General features: G+C 46.3%; 1 protein-coding gene across 1 annotated transcript in view; it reads right to left on the minus strand.

Annotated features, from left to right (window-relative positions):
* LOC143283561 (PH-interacting protein-like) overlaps nucleotides 1-21,177 on the minus strand; it is a 53,462-nt gene that overhangs the window by 23,311 nt on the left and 8,974 nt on the right. The window contains exons 9-22 of the mRNA XM_076589806.1: nucleotides 19,589-19,689; nucleotides 18,371-18,542; nucleotides 17,885-18,024; nucleotides 15,908-16,088; nucleotides 15,221-15,355; nucleotides 14,874-15,002; nucleotides 13,677-13,902; nucleotides 10,906-11,519; nucleotides 10,166-10,823; nucleotides 9,868-10,015; nucleotides 8,226-8,495; nucleotides 6,759-7,071; nucleotides 4,569-4,667; nucleotides 1,284-1,526 (exon numbers count right to left, since the gene is read on the minus strand). Of these exons, the coding sequence (XP_076445921.1) occupies nucleotides 1,284-1,526; nucleotides 4,569-4,667; nucleotides 6,759-7,071; nucleotides 8,226-8,495; nucleotides 9,868-10,015; nucleotides 10,166-10,823; nucleotides 10,906-11,519; nucleotides 13,677-13,902; nucleotides 14,874-15,002; nucleotides 15,221-15,355; nucleotides 15,908-16,088; nucleotides 17,885-18,024; nucleotides 18,371-18,542; nucleotides 19,589-19,689 (3,429 nt within the window). The remainder of the gene's footprint in view (nucleotides 1-1,283; nucleotides 1,527-4,568; nucleotides 4,668-6,758; nucleotides 7,072-8,225; nucleotides 8,496-9,867; nucleotides 10,016-10,165; nucleotides 10,824-10,905; nucleotides 11,520-13,676; nucleotides 13,903-14,873; nucleotides 15,003-15,220; nucleotides 15,356-15,907; nucleotides 16,089-17,884; nucleotides 18,025-18,370; nucleotides 18,543-19,588; nucleotides 19,690-21,177) is intronic.

A 21,177-nucleotide genomic window follows, 5' to 3' on the forward strand; every position in this document is an offset into this window, starting at 1 on the left:
CAGTGTCCACACGATGAGACATTACATTGTTGTTTACACAGCATCCACACAACGAGACATTACATTGTTGTTTACACAGCATCCACACAACGAGACATTACATTGTTGTTTACACAGCGTCCACACAATGAGACATTACATTGTTGTTTACATAGTGTCCACACAACGAGACATTACATTGTTGTTTACACAGCATCCACACAACGAGACATTACATTGTTGTTTACACAGCATCCACACAACGAGACATTACATTGTTGTTTACACAGCATCCACACAATGAGACATTACATTGTTGTTTACACAGCATCCACACAATGAGACATTACATTGTTGTTTACACAGCGTCCACACAATGAGACATTACATTGTTGTTTACACAGTGTCCACACGATGAGACATTACATTGTTGTTTACACAGCATCCACACAACGAGACATTACATTGTTGTTTACACAGCATCCACACAACGAGACATTACATTGTTGTTTACACAGTGTCCACACAACGAGACATTACATTGTTGTTTACACAGCATCCACACAACGAGACATTACATTGTTGTGTACACAGCATCCACACAGTCTGACATTTCACATCCAAACATTCTGATGTTTCACATTGTTGTTTACACAGCATCCAAACATTCTGATGTTTCACATTGTTGTTTACACAACATCCAAACATTCTGATGTTTCACTTTGTTTACACAACATCCAAACATTCTGATGTTTCACATCGTTGTTTAAATAATGTCCATTCCATCAGTCTGATATTTCTATAAATGTTCATCACTGTCTTCTTCAAATTTACGCTTCAATTCTTTCTAAGCATGAGCTAAAGAAAGCAATCTTGGTTGATTTCATGCAACCATGATCTCATGCCTTGAGCACGGGGTCCGACATTTTGTAGAGCCAGCGAGGAGAGGAGCCAGGCAAACACTGCGGCAGTAATCCAACCAAAATGTTCAAATAAAGGACTGCCTGATGACGCAGATGGGGTTTCTAGCTATGAATAGAATCTAGAAAGATTCCCCAAGCTAAAGCTACCAGTATTTTTGTCAATGAACTCAATGCAAACCAGGGAAATATTTCGATTACAAATTATCTCGTCATTGTGGCAGCGAAGCGTACATACTTGTGCTGACGAGTTATCTGGTCATACAGGCAGCCCTAACACGAAAGTATAAACCATGAACATAAAGTGTAAAACACACGAACATAAAAGCATACACATGAACACGAACACACACACGCAACACTGTCTCCCCGCAGCACACTGACCCGGAGGTGTGGGTTCTTCTGCCAAGGGAGGGAAATGTTGGAGCTGATCTCGTAGGACTTGTGGCGCTCCACGGCCTGCAGGTAGAGTTCGTGCCCCTGCCGGAAGTACATCACCTCGTCACCCATCTGCGGCACGAAGGGCGTCTTGCGCGGGATGGTGCCCGTCAGCCACTCAGGGGGCATGAACTCCGGCTTGAGCTCCCGGATCTCTGGGAAATTGCTCTTGTCCAGTTCGGGTTTCCGCTGTTGTCAGAGAGAGGGCACATTATTATTATCATTTCTTCTTTGTTATGTCGTCAGGGAGGGTGCAGGGGTTGAGGGGCAGGTGGAATGGGACCAAAAACAGTTCTGATTGTTCCCTTTTTGCTTTTATGTACATGTACATGAGTGAAGAAGAATGATGACGTCAAACAAAGGAAGTGAAACCTGGGCAGTGGCTTTGCCCCTTTCAATGATTCCACCACCACAGCTTCTGTGACAGTTTTTAACATCACCACACCCAGTGTGACAGCTTTAACCCTTTCAATGATTCCACCACCACAACCACACCCACTGTCACAGCTTTAACCCTTTCAATGATCCCACCACCACAACCACACCCACTGTGACAGCTTTAACCCTTTCAATGATTTCACCACCACAACCACACCCACTGTGACATCTTTAAGTTTAACCCTTTCAATGATTCCACCACCACCACACCCACTGTGACAGCTTTAACCCTTTCAATGAGCTCACCACCACCACCACACCATCAGTGACAACTTTAACCCTTTCAATGATTCCACCACCACCACCACACCACCCGTGACAACTTTAACCCCTTCAATGATTCCACCACCACCACACCCACTGTGTCAAACACCCTGGAGAGGCCATGAGGAAGCCTGGCCTACACACAACACATTAGAGCAAACAACGTATTTGCCCATTCTGTGAACTCTCTCCAATGCCATGTATCCTGGTGCTCCAAATTTCAAATTAAAATGTCCACTTCATGGTCACTGAGTCTTTTTGACTCACTTGTGTAAACAAAGTGAGTCTATGTTTTAACCCGGTGTTTGGTTGTCTCTGTGTGTGTGTGTGTGTGTGTGTGTGTGTGTGTGTGTGTGTGTGTGTGTCTGTGTGTCCGTGGTAAACTTTAACATTGACATTTTCTCTGCAAATACTTTGTCAGTTGACACCAAATTTGGCATAAAAATAGGAAAAATTCAGTTCTTTCCAGTCATCTTGTTTAAAACAATATTGCACCTCTGGGATGGGCACAAAAATTTTTAAAAAAGAAGCCTAATTATATGCAAACTGCATTTACTGTTATATTTATATTTTTTGTATTCTCTAAACTTGGCACTTTGACCTCTTATTCTGACCCAACAACAAGAGGAGTCATTATTACCATTTTTTGTTCAAACAGGAACTTCTTTTGCTAAGCATGGAATTTTTATTTATTTTGCAAACGTTTTGGTGCAGATCGTAAAAAAAGGGAAATTACTCTGTAATTAATGCTAGGGGACTTAATTCATCACGAGTGAGTCTTGAAGGCCTTGCCTCTCTTGTTTTTAATACAATAATAAAAAAAATATAATGTTCTTTTTCCTTGAGATCGCGAAATCAAACACTGCATATTCCTGCTAAAGTGCATACATGTCACCAACTGTGACCAAGGCTGGACTTGCAATGTTTGACATTCCTTTCCATGAACTCTGATTTGTCTGTTCAGAAGACAGACAAGTCTTTTCTGACAGACTGACTGACTGATGGCACACAAGCTATGAACAACATGACAACACCGAAAGCAGGTCACACACACACACACACTTTCCTTAACCCCGTGACGGCTGCTAACTGTCAGTGAAGGGCTGTCACCTCACTAAGACAGAAACGAAAATGAAACGAAAGTTTATTCAATAAGGCCATGGCCCCATTTGAAGGGGTGATTACATATTTTGTAAGAATAGATTTGCATAAGAATATAATCTTACAATGTGTATGCGCAAAGCTCTGTTCTCTTTAACCAATCATGAAACTCCGTCGTTTTAATGACTTGATAAATATGGCAAGATTCGAAAAAACGTTATCATTTGTATAAGACAGAAGTAATACTAACCGAAACTTACTTGGTCTGCTACAATATCTCAAAGGAATATATATTTATCTCAAGTCATCTAATACAGGACAACATAATACGAAATGGACTTCCATCTTCTTTTGCAGATCTACATAACAGACATACCATATCGTTTACAGTGCTGGGCTTGTGTCTTTTACTGTGTACGTTGATATTAGATACACCAAACTCTTTACAAGTTGGCGCCGTATGCTACACTAAGACAAGAGCTGACAAGTCAGAATGTCAGCCACCGTTCATTTTCTGAACTTCCACCTCTTGAAACAAAAGTTCTGCATTGATTCTCTTCAACGAAATCAATGACATCCTCAACACATGTACACAATTCATGAGATGACACACTCATCTCATTTCACAAAGGATCAGCGGTCATGGGGTTATTTGTTAAGAACAGATGAAAACATCATTGCACAGCCAGCCACGAACATGAGAAAAACATCATCGCACAGACAGCAACGAACACGAGAAAAACATCATCACCCAGACAGCCATCGCACAGACAGCAACGAACATGAGAAAAACATCATCACACAGACAGCAACGAACATGAGAAAAACATCATCGCACAGACAGCCACGAAACAGCCATCGCACAGCCAGCAATGAACAGGAAAGATGACAAAAGCAGACTGTGTTATTTGTTCAGAACAGAGAAGAACATCAACACACACAGACAACCATGGATAGGAAAAATGACAAAAAGCAGACTGTGCAAATATGAGCAACTTACACATACACTGACAGACAGACTCTTCAAAAGCGTGTACAGAAGTACAGGCAGACAGGTGCAGTTTTACTGTGAACGAGGGGCACACACACACACACACTCACACAGACACAGAACAGTAACAGCCTCCTCAACAAGCACGCACAGTTCATGAACGCAGGCAAAACGCAAGGAAGAAAGCGACTTTGGATAAGAGACACTCACACACATCTAAGTTTTACAACAACCATATGAAGAGAAATGCAGGTGAAAACAGAGAAAATGGAGTCAATCTGCATGGAAAACACACACACACACACACACACATAGGCGTGCGCAGAAACACCGGCAGAAGAAGACACACAGATATTTTTAACACACACACACACACACACACACACAGAGGCATGCACTGAAACACAGGCAGAAGAACACACACACGGACAACTCACTTTGGACGGTTTCTTGCTTTTCTTAACCTTAGACGATGACGCTTTCACGTCCGTCTGCTTTTCCTCCACTTCCATCTTTACAGATTTCTTCACAGGCTTCTGTTCAACAAGCCACAATGGACAGGCATGCTGACAGTCACACAGAAAACAACAGCAGAAAGAAATCATAAACTGGCCCCCCCCCCCCCCGTTCTCCTCATTTATCTGTGTTTCTTATTTTCTTTCTCTCGGCGGTGGAAGAATGGTTAAGATGCTCCTCTGCCAATACAGAGTCCAAGGAAAGGGGTTCAAATTCCACTCTCTCGCTTTGTCCCAACTTTGGAAAATCGAACAGAGCATCTAGTCGTTCGAATGGGATGATAAACTCCGGTCCCGCGTGCAGCACGCACTTGGCGCACTGAAAAAAAACAACAACACCTAGTGTTGTCGTCTGGCAAAATTCTGTAGAAGAAATCCCCTCTGATAGGTACACAAATATATCTATGCAAGCACTCCAGGCCTGACTAAGCGTGTTGGGTTATGCTGCTGGTCAAGCATCTGCCTGGCAGATGTGGTGCAGCGTTTATGGATTTGTCCGAACACAGTGACGCCTCTTTGAAAAACTGAAACTGAAAACTGCGTCAGTGGACAACTGCCACTGATAAAGAACTTCAAGAAGGCTATGACTCTGGGGGAATCTAGGTTTCTTTCTTATGTTCACTGAAAACCTCAACTGATAACAATATAAATGAAAAAAAAAAAAATCAAAACAAAGGATACAAAACAAGTTCTACAGATACAGCAAGTCAACGCAGAAACGGGGCATGCCAAAACAACACAACAACAACAACAAGCACCGTATGTTGTTAGCATGTCAGATGGCTGACAGGTGAGCCACAACAACAACAATGAAGTCACAGTGACACCTGACAGTCATAACAAAACAACACAACAACAATAAAGTGGAAAGGGACCTGAGGAGAAGAGAGACAGAGAGCCATACTTAAACATCACCTAAATTACCAGTCTGGAATGAAGGAACTTTCCACACAAATTGCCTTTTTTTTTTTCTTTGCATACATTAGTTGACATGGCTGACATGGTAATCATGTTAAAAGTTTGGATTGATGGAACATTCGCTCAGAAATGAAAATGATACACAAAATGATGTGCACTTTTCCTTTTTAAATAGAACAATCCAAGCAATGACAGAAATAATGGAAGTCAAACCATCCGTTGGAGAGTCAAATCAACAACATAAAGTAATGGTTGACTGATCTTCACTGCGCCATTCCCTCCACACCTCACTGCCCCCCCCCTCCCCCCCACCGCCTTCTTCTTCTTTGTTCGTGGGCTTCAACTCCCACGTTCACTCGTATACGTGAGTGGGCTTTTTACGTGTATGACCGTTTTAACCCCGCCATGTAGGCAGCCATACTCCGCTTTCGGGGGTGTGCATGCTAGGTGTGTTCTTGTTTCCATAACCCACCGAACGCTGACATGGATTACAGGATCTTTAACGTGCGTATTTGATCTTATGCTTGCGTATACACACAAAGGGGGTTCAGGCACTGGCAGGTCTGCACATATGTTGACCTGGGAGATAATAAAAATCTCCACCCTTTACCTACCAGGCGCCGTCACCGTGATTCAAACCCGGGACCCTCAAATCGAAAGTCCAACGCTTTAACCATTCGGCTATGGCGCCCGTCACCACCACCACCACCACCCTCCGCTCCCCCCAAAAACAAACCAGCCTGCTACATTCTATGCAGCTGCTGAATTAATCATATGAAGATCATTCAGTTGAGAATGAAAACATCCCTGTACAATAACTGACCACTCTGCTTAAAAAATGAATGTGTTCCCCTAAAAATCTGCTTTATTTAGTGCACCGTTCAGTTATCCATATAACTAGATTAAACTGTTATTATCATGTAATTTAAACCCAAGTCTTTTACGTGCTCAAAATATCCCCATTTAGTTTTGTCTCCCCCCCCACCCCCATTCCATCCCTGCCCCACCAGGCAAACCCCCACCCCCACCCCCCCACACCCCCTCCCCCAAAAAAAAACAACCACCGAACCCCAGACTGATTGTAGCGAAGCAGCGATGACTGACGACCGAGTACAGACACACCCATGCAGACAAGCCAACAGAGACAGCAGTTTGTACAGGCATGCAGAGACCAAACAGAACCAACACGCTCACCTTGAACGGCTTCTTTTCCTTCTTATCCTGCGAGGGCACCGGAGATCTCTTCTTCCCTTCCTCCTTCCCTTCCTCTTTCTTGTCTGCGCCTTTCTTGGACGGCTTCACGTACACCTTGAAGTCCTCGTCATCGTTGTCGTCATCGTCGTCATCATCCTCATCGGCGTACTGTATGGCCAGCTCTGCCTCTTCGTCTTCATCCTCGTCCTCTGAAGAGGAGATGCGTCGACGTTTGGGTTTTCGCTTGGAGCGACGTTTGGGCGGCTGCAGGTTACTGCTGCCCTCCATGGTCCAGTCCGAGTAGGAACTGTCACTGCACACAGAGTTCAACAGGTTAAAGATCCCACAGCCCTCCACAGCCACGGTGCTGGTCGACCTCTGACTGACATATCAATGATCAAAATGACAGACAGCTTGGTTTCTGACTGAAGACACTATACAGGTATCAATGATAACAACATACAGCTTCACCAAGGATGGATGCTATACACATATCAATGATAATAACATACAGCTTCACCAAGGATAGATGCTATACACATATCAATGATAATAACATACAGCTTCACCAAGGATAGATGCTATACACATATCAATGATAATGACATTCAGCTTCACCACGGATAGATGCTATACACATATCAATGATAATAACATACAGCTTCACCATGGATAGACGCCATACACATATCAATGATAATAACATACAGCTTCACCACGGATAGATGCTATACACATATCAATGATAATAACATACAGCTTGGTCTCTGACTGAGGATAGACACTACACACATATCAACGATAATTATAACATATAGGTTGGTATCCGACCAAGGACAGACACACATGTCAATGATAATACTATACAGCTTGACTGGAGGACAGAAGGTATACACATGTCAATAATGATAACATACAGCTTGGTCTCTAAGGATAAACACTACACACATATCAATGACAAAGGAAATTTTCTATCTAAAATTACGTTTAAATAACATACTTAACCGTGACCCAACTAGTGCAGACTCCGGCAGGGGTCTGACATTCCTGTCCTGTGCAAACTACTATCCGCCTATGCGGAGAAAACGAAACTACGGCCGATAACCTCCCGGAAGTAGGTAACCTTCCCTTTGTCCCGCTGGCTAGCGCCCTCTTTTTCCGGCAGCCATTATGACTCCTGTTCCTGTGCTCTCCATACGGCTAAGTTTTTTTTTCATATTTTCTGTCTGTCTGTCGATTCTCTGGCATTCTTGTTTTTTGTCAAATTTTGTCTCGAACCAGGTCACATAATTATATGGTTCGATTGGGATATCGGGCTAAAATTAAGGCGCGATCGAAATCGATTCGTGGACACTCTGGGCCCTCTATTTCTGGCCCTCTCAACAACGCCAACCCGACGCCTCCCCCTGACCAAGAACAGACACTACACAAACATCAATCATACCATTAACAATAACAAGCCCTCACCTCTCTGACTCGCTTTCCTCCGTCTCTTCCTCCTCCTCCTCCTCTTCCTCTGTGTCGTAGAGGGCACGGGTGGTCAGGCGGTTGCGGGAGGAGCCCTGCGCCTCCTTGGAGGTCTTCTTCTTGTCGTGGGAGCGGGCGTCGTGGCGGCCGCGCGACATGTTGCCGAAGAGGGTGGAGGGGGTGCTGGGCACCGACTGCTTCTTCTTCCGCTCCAGGATGAAGCGACGGATCTCGTCCTCCGCCATCGCCGCCCGCTTCTCCTCCGATGCTCTGCACACACAATACAGATGCCTTTAGCAGCACATTTCATGTATGTTATCATTATCGTTATTGTTGTCGTTGCTGCTAACGGTCCAGCCAACAGCACAGAAGGGAAATCACTGTCAACATCAATCCAACAGAACCACTTCTTGACTGGCGCAATAGCTGAGTGGTTAAAGCGTTGGACTTTCAATCTGAGGGTCCCAGGTTCAAATCTCAGTTACGGTGCCTGGTGGGCAAAGGGTGGAGATTTTTTCGATCTTCCAGGTCAACATATGTGCAGACCTGCTTTTGTGCCTGAACCCCCCTTTGTGTGTATACGCAAGCAGAAGATCAAATATGCACGTTAAAGATCCTGCAATCCATATCAGCGTTCCGTGGGTTATGGAAACAAGAACATACCCAGTACGCACACCCCCAAAAACAGTACGTAACTGCCTACATGGCAGGGTAAAAACGGTCATACATGTAAAAGCCCACTCGTTTACATACAAGAGAACATGGGAGTTGCAGCCCACGAACGAAGAAGCAGAAAATGCCTTCAGCAGCGCATTTTATTGGCATTATTTTTATGATCATCATCATTGTTGCTGCTGCTGATAGTACAGATGACAGCACAGAGGGGAAGTCAGTGTTGACGTGAATCCAATAGAACCTCTCCTCCTCCAAGCTTCCACATACAGAGCACAAGCACCTTCAATAGCTCAGAATTTCAGTTCAGTGATTTCATAGTAAAAAAAAAGTCAAGTTTCTACAGCATCATATGGAAAAGCAAACTTCAAAGCAGTCAAAACATTACACTTTCCATCTGAGGGTTTGAATGCCAGTTGCGGCATTTGGCAGGTGGAGATTTTTCCAATTTCCCAGGTAACCATTTGCAGACCTGCTAGTTTCTGCACCTTTTTTCTGTGTACATGAATGCAGATCCAACACGCGAAACAAAACAAAAAGTTCTTTGGTGTGTCAGTGTATCATCACACTGACACACCTAAGAACATTTTCTTTTTAAATGACTAAAGGTAACAAAAATAAATAAATTAAAAAACCCAAAATATGAACCATTAACTAAAACTATATCAGAAGAACAATTCAGAACATCTCCCTCTCTCTCTTATATCAGGCCCTACCCACATTTCCTTCTCATGAACACACACACACACACACACACATATATATATAATATATATATATATATCTTCACTCATCCCCCCCAAGCCCCACGACCCCCCCTCCACACACACACATTCAAAGTCCCATCACTGCACACGGGTTCATTTCTGTTTTTAGTTTAAACAGCGCTTTTGATTCAGAACACAATGGACCAGGGATACAAAGTTCTGTGTGTCCCTGACAGTTTTATTTCGGACGGTCCTCCACTCACCTCAGTTCGGCGGGGTTGAACGGACAAACCAGGATCTGTTTCTGGACAACTGGCACGGCACTGGACGGGCCCGCCTCCTCGTCCCCGTTGCCTGGCAACCCTCCTGCCCCCTCCTCCTCCCGCCCTCCTTGCTGGGCCCCTGCATCACCTGCCACAGACACTGTGCTTTGTTAGAAATCATGTCTCGTCAACATCCTCAATGTCTAAGTTTCCTGTGACCTTTCTCTGTGGCTGTCAATGTCTATACCATCACCTTGCTGTGACCTTCTTCTGTAGCTGTCAATGTCTATACCCTCACCTTGCTGTGACCTTCTTCTGTAGCTGTCAATGTCTATACCCTCACCTTGCTGTGACCTTTCTCTGTAGCTGTCAATGTCTATACCCTCACCTTGCTGTGACCTTCTTCTGTAGCTGTCAATGTCTATACCATCACCTTGCTGTGACCTTTCTCTGTAGCTGTCAATGTCTATACCCTCACCTTCCTGTGACCTTTCTCTGTAACTGTCAATGTCTAAACCCTCACCTTGCTGTGACCTTCTGTAGCTGTCAATGTCTAAACCCTCACCTTGCTGTGACCTTTCTCTGTAGCTGTCAATGTCTAAACCCTCACCTTGCTGTGACCTTTCTCTGTAGCTGTCAATGTCTATACCCTCACCTTGCTGTGACCTTTCTCTGTAGCTGTCAATGTCTATACCCTCACCTTGCTGTGACCTTTCTCTGTAGCTGTCAATGTCTATACCCTCACCTTGCTGTGACCTTCTTCTGTAGCTGTCAATGTCTAAACCCTCACCTTGCTGTGACCTTCTTCTGTAGCTGTCAATGTCTATACCCTCACCTTGCTGTGACCTTCTTCTGTAGCTGTCAATGTCTAAACACTGACCCTCCTCTGTAGTTGTCAGATCCCCAATGTCTGAAGTCTCACTGTTCTGTGACCTTTCTTGGTAGCTGACCTCTATCTGTAGTTGTCAGATCCCCAATGTCTAAACTTCCTGTGACCTTTCTCTGTAATTGTCTGATCCCCAATGTCTGAACACTCACCTTCCTGTGACCTTTCTCTGTAACTGTCAGATCCCCAATGTCTGAACACTCACCCTCCTGTGGCCTTTCACTGTAGTTGTGAGCACTGGCGGCAGCGTGGGGATGGGGGGGAGAGGCCATGGGGAGTTCTCCCCCTTGGGCCAGGATCCTCTCGTCCTGCTCTTGCTGCAGCTGCCGAATCATCTCGTCGATGCTGGACCGAGCGTGTCGGCCGTTCCACTGCATCTCTGCCCCCTCATCATCATCCTCCATGTCGTCATCGTCGTCGCTTGTGTTGTCATCATCATTCCGATGCCGGCTGTAGTCGTGGTCCTGGGGCCGACCCAGCAGGCGGGGGGAGAGCTGTTCTGGCGCCACCTGACCTGCCGCCGGCGATCTCTGCTGGCGCTCACTGCGCTCCACGATGGCCGGAGCAGGCTGCCTGCGGTTGTTGACAGCTTGTCGCTGGTTGTTGGCCAATGACCTGCCGTTGTTGACAGCCTGTCGCTGGTTGTTCAGCTGCTGTCGGCGGTTGTCGGCCGCTAGCTGCCTCTGGTTTTCCAGGTCGTGTAAGGGGCCGTCTCCCACCCGAATGTTTTCCTGCATTTCCCCGTCACCTATCACCACGGAGATACCTGTGACAGACAGACAATACAGCCTTCAGCCCTTCACCTCAAAACATATCCCTCGAGAACAGAGTATGGCTGCCTGCATGGCGGGGTAAAAACATTCATACACATAAAAAGCCTACTTGTTTACATACGAGTGAACGTGGGAGTTGCAGCCCATGAACAAAGAAGATATCCTGTAAAATGCTGCCCCACGTAACAGCTTGGTACCACGGGTCATTTCATGGGGACTAAAGGAAACTTTCTATCTAAAGTTACGTTTAAATAACACACTAACCGTAACCCAACTAGTTCAGAGTCCGGCGGGGGTCTGACATTCCTGTCCTGTGCAAAGTACTATCCGCCTATGCGGAGAAAACTAAAGTACTACGGCCGATAACCTCCCGGAAGTAGGTAACCTCCCCTTTGTCCCCCTGGCTAGCTCCCTCTTCCTTTGTCACTGAGTCAGTGTGTTGACATCCTTTGTCACTGAGTCAGTGTGTTGACATCCTTTGTCACTGTGTCAGTGTGTTGACATCCTTTGTCACGGAGTCAGTGTGTTGACATCCTTTGTCACTGAGTCAGTGTGTTGACATCCTTTGTCACTGTGTCAGTGTGCTGACATCCTTTGTCACTGTGTCAGTGTGTTGACATCCTTTGTCACTGAGTCAGTGTGTTGACATCCTTTGTCACTGAGTCAGTGTGTTGACATCCTTTGTCACGGAGTCAGTGTGTTGACATCCTTTGTCACTGAGTCAGTGTGCACTCCTTCAGAGAGATACATTCAGAGTGACTGCGTCACAGTGTGCATGTATGTGTGTGTGGGGGGTGGGGGTTTGGGGGCTGGGGGGGAGGGTGTGTGTGTGTGTGTGTGTGTGTGTGTGTGTGTGTGTGTGTGTGTGTGTGCATATGTGCATCCATGTTCAAAGATATATATCTATGCCACTGAAGTTTCATTGCAAGATGTAAAGGGCATTTATCAGTTTTGCACTGCACTGTGTTCTCACGTATCCTTCCTATCATAAAAAGCCTCCAACAACCAAGTCTATCAACACACACACACCACACACTCACCAAACACACACACAAAACACACCACACACTCACCAAACACACACACACATACATACACACCACACACTCACCAAACACACACACAAAACACACCACACACTCACCAAACACACACACACATACATACACACCACACACTCACCAAACACACACACACACACACAAAACACACCACACACTCACCAAACACACACACACACACACATACAAACACACCACACACTCACCAAACACACACACACACACATACACATACAAACACACCACACACTCACCAAACACACACACACATACCACACACTCACCAAACACACACACACATACAAACACACCACACACTCACCAAACACACACACCCCACACAAACAAACACACAAACACCCCCCAACATAATCCCCCCCACACACACACTCACTAAACATCCACACACACATCACACACACAAACATCCCCCCACCCCCCCAACATCCCTCACACACCCCCACCCCCCACACCTCCCACCCCACACACCATCAACAAAAGCCCTGCAAACACTACTGACCCTGTTCGTTGATGACATACTGGGGCAAACACACCACACTCAATAAACACACACATGAACACCCCCCAAAGATGCCCCTACTCCCCCCATTCCCCGCCCCACCCACCCACCCACACACACCATAAGCCCAGCAAGTAACTACTGACCCTGTTCGCTGATGATGAACTGGGGCAAACACACACATCAAACACACACAAACATACCCCCCCCCCCCCCCCCACCCCCTCCCACACACATCCTCAAAAGCCCAGCAAGCAACTACAAACCTTGTTCACTGATGACGTACTGGGGCAAACACTCCACACTCAACAAGAACACACACACACACACCACATACAAACACACCCCCACCCCTCCCAACACCCACACCAAACATACCCACCCCCACCCCCACACCAGCATCAAAAGCCACTGACCCTGTTCGCTGATGACGTATTGGGTCAAACACTCCATACTCGACAAACTCACACACACATACAAACACCCCCACTCCCCCCCGCCCACACACACACACCCCGAAACATAGCCCCCCCACACACAAAAAAGCCCAACAGCAGGCAACCACTGACCCTGTTCGCTGATGACGTACTGGGGCACCAGCTGACCGTCGGTCATGTTCTCCCGGCCAGGGACGAGGCGCTGGAGGGGGGCGGGGTAGGGGGAGCCCACCACGTTCACCAGGTAGGGGGGAGGCATCAGGTGGGGGGCCAGCTGTGTCTCCTCGTCCAGCACAAAGTTGTTGGCATCCCGGATCAGCGGCCGGTAGTCCGTGTGGAAAAACACCTCCACTGGCACCTGCACAGCACAGCCAGGTTCTTCATGGCGGTTTTTTGTTTGTTTGTTTGTTGGTTTGTTTTGTTTTCCCTAACAGCAGATGTAGCGTAGCAGTGTACGGGTCTGTCCACACGCTTTTGACACCTCGTCGAATTGAAATCAATACTGAAACTTAGCACAGAACTGTGACAACCTCCTTGAACTGAAATCAATACTGAAACTTAGCACAGAACTGTGACACCTCCTGGAACTGAAATCAATACTGAAACTTAGCACAGAACTGTGACACCTCCTTGAATTGAAATCAATACTGAAACTTAGCACAGAACTGTGACACCTCCTTGAACTGAAATCAATACTGAAACTTAGCACAGAACTGTGACACCTCCTGGAACTGAAATCAATACTGAAACTTAGCACAGAACTGTGACACCTCCTGGAACTGAAATCAATACTGAAACTTAGCACAGAACTGTGACACCTCTGTTCAACACACACACACACACCTTTCACCTTAAACTAAATAATGATTTTTTAGCACAAACCTTTGACACATTCTTGGAACTAGTACCTTGAAGTCAGCACTGAAACCTAGCACAGAACTTTGACACCTCCTAGAAATTAAAAATGAAATTAAACACAGAACTTTGACACCTTGAAATGAATACTGAAACATAGCACAGAACTTTTGACACCTTGAAACTAGCATTGAAAGTTAGTACAGAACTTTTGACACCTCCTTGTAAGGAAATTTTCTATCTAAAATTACGTTTAAATAACATACTAACCGTGACCCAACTAGTGCAGACTCTGGCAGGGGTCTGACATTCCTGTCCTGTGCAAACTACTATCTGCCTATGCGGAGAAAAAGAGAGCAACTACGGCCGATAACCTCCCGGAAGTAGGTAACCTCCCCTTTGTCCCGCTAGCTAGTGCCCTCTTTTGACGGCAATATGCTAATTTTTCTGAAACGTAAGTAGCACAGAACTCACATCCTTGATCTTCTGGTTGTCCCCAAAGCCGAAGAAGAGCACCTGGCCAAAGCTGTCAGTGGCAGTCAAGGCCTGTCCGTCCGGCGTGAACTTGCAGTCAAACACTGGTATGGATCCCTGGCCCTCAAACTGCCAGCAAGCAGGTATACACACACATTTCATGCAAGTCAAGAAAACACACCTCACAGGCACACACCAACATTTGTTTTACTGGAAAAAACACCAAAAACAAGTACCTCTACACAAAAGTTGTTATCAATAACCCTGAAAACACTGATAACTGCTAGCAGTAAAGAAAAAGGAACTTACATCACACACACAAAAAAAAGTGAAACACCAGTACTCACAAAGTTGTGGAAGTGTTTGACCTTGACCCCGGCGATGATGTCCCAAATGAAGATGTGACCGTCGTGCCCACAGCTGAGCACGATGCGGGGATCCACAGGGCTGGCGTCCAGCACATACACTGCCATCTCATGGCCCTGCAAATCACACATTACACATCATACATCACACACATACACTGCCATCTCATGGCCCTGCACATCACACATTACACATCATACATCACACACATACACTGCCATCTCTACATCATACATCACACACATACACTGCCATCTCATGGCCCTGCACATCACACATTACACATCATACATCACACACATACACTGCCATCTCATGGCCCTGCACACATCACACACTGCCATCTCATAGCCCTGCACATCACACATCATACACATATACTGCCATCTCATGGCCCTGCACACATAAAAATCCCCACACACAAATACATAGACACATACAGACACCCCCCCACCCCACCCCCCCACACACCACACAAATACACACACACATAAAAACACCCATACACACAAGCACCCACACACTAATACACAGACTCACACACACACAAACCCCCCACACAAACTAGACTTCAAACCACATCACAACCACCACCACCATCTCCACCACCCTCCCCCCCCCCTCCGTCACAGCCCACATCCCCCCCCCCCTCCCCCAAGCCTCCTGACCTTCAGGTTGTGGCACAGCCTGGCGCTGTGTGTCTCCCACACCTTGATGCGCACATAGTTGGTGTTCAGACCCATCACCGCCGTCACCACCATCGAGTCGTCCATGTTCCACGTCACCATGGTGACGTTCAGCTCCTTGGCCAGTTTGGCGTCCTCATCCGGCGACACTTCTTTCCCCTGCCTGGGGGGGGAAGCGTACATCGTATATATACGGTCCAAAATTCACTCTATGTGACTGTGAAAGACATGGCAGTGTGTGTGTGTGTGTGTTGTGTGTGTTTTGTGTTGTGTTGTGTTGTGTTGTGTTGTGTTGTGTGTGTGTGTGTGTGTGTGTGTGTGTGTGTGTGTGTGTTGTGTGTTGTGTGTGTTTGTGGTGTGTGTGTTTGTGTTGTGTTGTGTTGTGTTTGTGTGTGTGTGTGTGTGTTTTGTGTGTGTGTGTGTGTGTGTTTGTGTTGTGTGTGTTTTGTGTTGTGTTGTGTGTGTTTGTGGTGTGTGTGTTTGTGGTGTGTGTGTGTGTGTGTGTGTGTGTGTGTGTTACGTGTTTGTTCTTTAGTTTAGCATCTTTTCAATATTAGTGATGTTAGAAAAAGTGGTGTGTGTATGTGTATGTGGGAGTGTGAGTGTATGTGTGTGTGTGTGAGTGTGTATGTGTGTGTATGAGTGTGTGTGTGTGTGTATTTGTGTTGTTTGTGTGTGTGTGTGTGTGTGTGTGTGTGTGTGTGTGTGTAAAAAAAAAAGAACTCCTCTCCAAACCAAGATAAACACACACACACATATAAATGCACACTCATGAGATACTGCCAGAAATTTTCCACTGTGAAACATACAGCAGGAGACCGACGTCAGACCTGAAGAGAAACGGAGGGGACACACTTGCCACACAAACACACAAAGCAATGCGCACACATACACACGCATACAACCTCACACATACAACCTCATGCATACACACACACACACACACAGAAACATACAACTTCACACATACACAAACACACACACACACACAACCTCACACACATACACCCACACCAACACACAACACCAACCCAACACCCACACCCCACTCATCAACTCACTGGTTCAGAGTGGTGCCCATGTTTTGCACCAACACCCACACACCACCCATCGTCTCACTCACTGGTTGACAGTGGTGTTCAGGTTGAGCACCAACACCCGACACACACACCCAACACCCACACATCACCAACCCAACACCACTCATCAACTCACTGGTTCAGAGTGGTGCCCAGGTTTTGCACCAACACCCACACACCACCCATCGTCTCACTCACTGGTTGACAGTGGTGTTCAGGTTGAGCACCAACACCCGACACACACACCCAACACCCACACATCACCAACCCAACACCCACACACCACTCATCAACTCACTGGTTCAGAGTGGTGCCCATGTTTTGCACCAACACCCACACACCACCCATCGTCTCACTCACTGGTTGACAGTGGTGTTCAGGTTGAGCACCAACACCCAACACACACACCCAACACCCACACATCACCAACCCAACACCACTCATCAACTCACTGGTTCAGAGTGGTGCCCAGGTTTTGCACCAACACCCACACACCACCCATCGTCTCACTCACTGGTTGACAGTGGTGTTCAGGTTGAGCACCAACACCCGACACACACACCCAACACCCACACATCACCAACCCAACACCCACACACCACTCATCAACTCACTGGTTCAGAGTGGTGCCCATGTTTTGCACCAACACCCACACACCACCCATCGTCTCACTCACTGGTTGACAGTGCCAACACCCACACACCACCCATCGTCTCACTCACTGGTTGACAGTGGTGTTCAGGTTGAGCACCAACACCCAACACCCACACATCACCCACACACCACCCATCGTCTCACTCACTGGTTGACAGTGGTGGTCAGGTTGAGCACCAACACCCAACACACACACCCAACACCCACACACCACCCATCCACTCACTGGTTGACAGTGGTGTTCATGTTGAGCACTGTGTCTTTCCAGTCCTGCCTCTCATAGTGCCAGATGCGCGCCGTGCCGTCGTCAGACCCGCTGATAAAGCGGTTGCTGATGTTGCTGTAGCTGATGCAGCCAACCATGTCCTGCAACATCACCTTCAGTTATTATATCCTGCAACATCACCATCAGTTATTATGTCCTGCAACGTCACCTTCAGTTATTATGTCCTGCAACGTCACCTTCAGTCAGTTATTATGTCCTGCAATGTCACCATCAGTTATTATGTCCTGCAACGTCACCATTAGTTATTATGTCCTGCTACGTCACCTTCAGTTATTATGTCCTGCAACGTCACCATCAGTTATTATGTCCCGCAACTTCACCTTCAGTCATTTATTATGTCCTGCAACGTCACCATCACCTTCAGTCTTACACCCATGTCCGGCAACATCACCCTCAGTCTTACACCCAACACCCTAAACAACTCACGCCATGGGCTTCCAGTTCGCAGATCTTGGTGGGCTCTGACGCGTACAGGAAGTAGACCCTGACCACATGGTCGCTGCTTCCGGTGGCTGCAAATATGCCCCCTGTGCTGAAGGCTGCACACAGCATCTTGGCTCCGGCGTGGGAACGCTCCACAAACTTCTTGGGTTTGGGGCTAAGCAAGACAAACAGGACTTGTTTGTATGTTTGTCTTCTTTTAATAACACACAGAAAATTAACATTGCACATGTATGAAAAGGGTAAGGGGAACAAAAAAAACAAAAAAAACAAAAAAAGCCACAAAACAAACAAAAAGTGAAAAATCCATAATGACATACACATACAGTTATTCTTGGGAAAACCACTATGATTAAATAATTTAATCATTTGAAATGGTCATCTTCTTCTTCCTCGTTCGAGGGCTGCAACTCCCACGTTCACTCGTATGTACACGAGTGGGCTTTTACGTGCATGACCGTTTTTACCCCGCCATGTAGGCAGCCATGCTCCGTTTTCGGGGGTATTTAATCATTTGAAATGGTCATCTTCTTCTTCCTCGTTCGAGGGCTGCAACTCCCACGTTCACTCGTATGTACACGAGTGGGGGCTTTTACGTGTATGACCGTTTTTACCTTGCCATGTAGGCAGCCATACTCCGTTTTCAGGGGTGTGTATGCTGGGTATGTTCTCGTTTCCATTACCCATCAAACGCCGACATGGATTACAGGATCTGTAACGTGCGTATTTGATCTTCTGCTTGCGCATACACACGAAAGGGTATCAGGCACAAGCCGATCTGCACGTATGTTGACCTGGGAGACTGGAAAAATCTGCACCCTTTACCTACCGGGTGCCATTACCATTATTTGAACACCGGATCATCAGACTGAAAGCCCAACGCTTTAACCACTTGGCTACTGCGCCCGTTGAAATGATCATCTTCTTCTTCTTCTTCGTTCGTGGGCTGCAACTCCCACGTTCACTCGTATGTACACGAGTGGGGGCTTTTACGTGTATGACCGTTTTTTACTCCACCATGTACACAGCCATGCTCCGTTTTCGGGAGTGAAATGGTCATCAAATGTAAGAGAAAAACATACACTAATACAACACTGAAATCAATTAACATCTAATTCTGTTAATTTTCATTTCCTTAAAAACATGACAAGCTCACTCTTTCTCTTTTTTTTCACAAACTTTTGACTGAAAACCAGCACTCACTTGAAATATTTGGTGGTAGCATTCCAGAGCCAGAAACAGACACAGCCGTCGGCCCCGGTGGTCATCAGTATCCGGGAGTCCCCCTTGCAATGGGGGCTGAACTGGAACCAACACACGCCAAGATCAAAGGATCAAACTAAGTCTCAGTTCTAGGATTGCAGGTGTGAGTATGTGGCTGTGTGTGTGTGTGCATGTACGTGCATATGTGTGTGTGTGTATGTGCGCAGTTACACATCATGGCAATGTCATTTCATCATACACACACAGATACACAGACACTCACAGACATGCACAGGCACACACACACACACACACACTCTCAAAAGCTGAATATGAATGAATAGCAACATAAACTGTATACACACTCACACAAAGACACACATACTGAGAAGACATGAAACTGATAAACGAACAAATGAATGTAAATACATACATACCCTTGCACCTACTTTAACACCCACACACTCCAACACAATACACACTCCATCACAACTCAACACAACACACACAATGCAACACAACAAACACATTCCAGCACAACACAACACCCACTCCAACACACATACACACACACTACAGCACAACACAAAACACACACACACTCCAACACAACACAACACTCCAACACAACACACACTCTAACACAACACACACACTCCAACACAACTCAACACAACACTCCAACACAACACAACACTCCAACACAACACACACACTCCAACACAACACACACCCCCTCCCCCACCTGCACGGTGGTGATCATATTGCTGTGACCCTGCAGCACACATACATTCCCACACACATACACTCCCACACACATACATTCCCACACACATACACTCCAACACACTCCAACACCACACACATACACACACATTCCCACACACATACACTCCCACACACTCCAACACCACACACATACACACACACACACATTCCCACACACATACATTCCCACACACATACACTCCCACACACTCCAACACCACACACATACACACACACACATTCCCACACACATAAATTCCCACACACATACACACACACATACACTCCAACACCCACACACACACACTCCAACACCACACACATACACACACACACACATAAATTCCCACACACATACACTCCAACACACTCCAACACCACACACATACACTCCCACACACATACACTCCAACACCACACACATACACATTCCCACACACATACATTCCCACACACATACACTCTAACGCACTCCAACACCACACACATACACACACACATACACTCCCACACACATACACTCCCAACACACTCCAACACCACAAACATACACATACACATACATTCCCACACAAATACATTCCCACACACGTACACTCCAACACACTCCAACACCACACACATACACACGCACACACACACTCCCACACACATACATTCCAACACACATACACTCCCACACACATACACTCCAACACACTCCAACACCACACACACACACACATACACTCCAACACCACACACACACACACACAAACACATACACTCCAACACCACACACACACACACACACATACACTACAACACCACACACACACACA

The sequence above is a fragment of the Babylonia areolata genome, chromosome 6 (genome assembly GCF_041734735.1).
Source record: "Babylonia areolata isolate BAREFJ2019XMU chromosome 6, ASM4173473v1, whole genome shotgun sequence".
In the NCBI taxonomy this organism is placed as follows: Eukaryota; Metazoa; Mollusca; class Gastropoda; order Neogastropoda; family Buccinidae; genus Babylonia; species Babylonia areolata.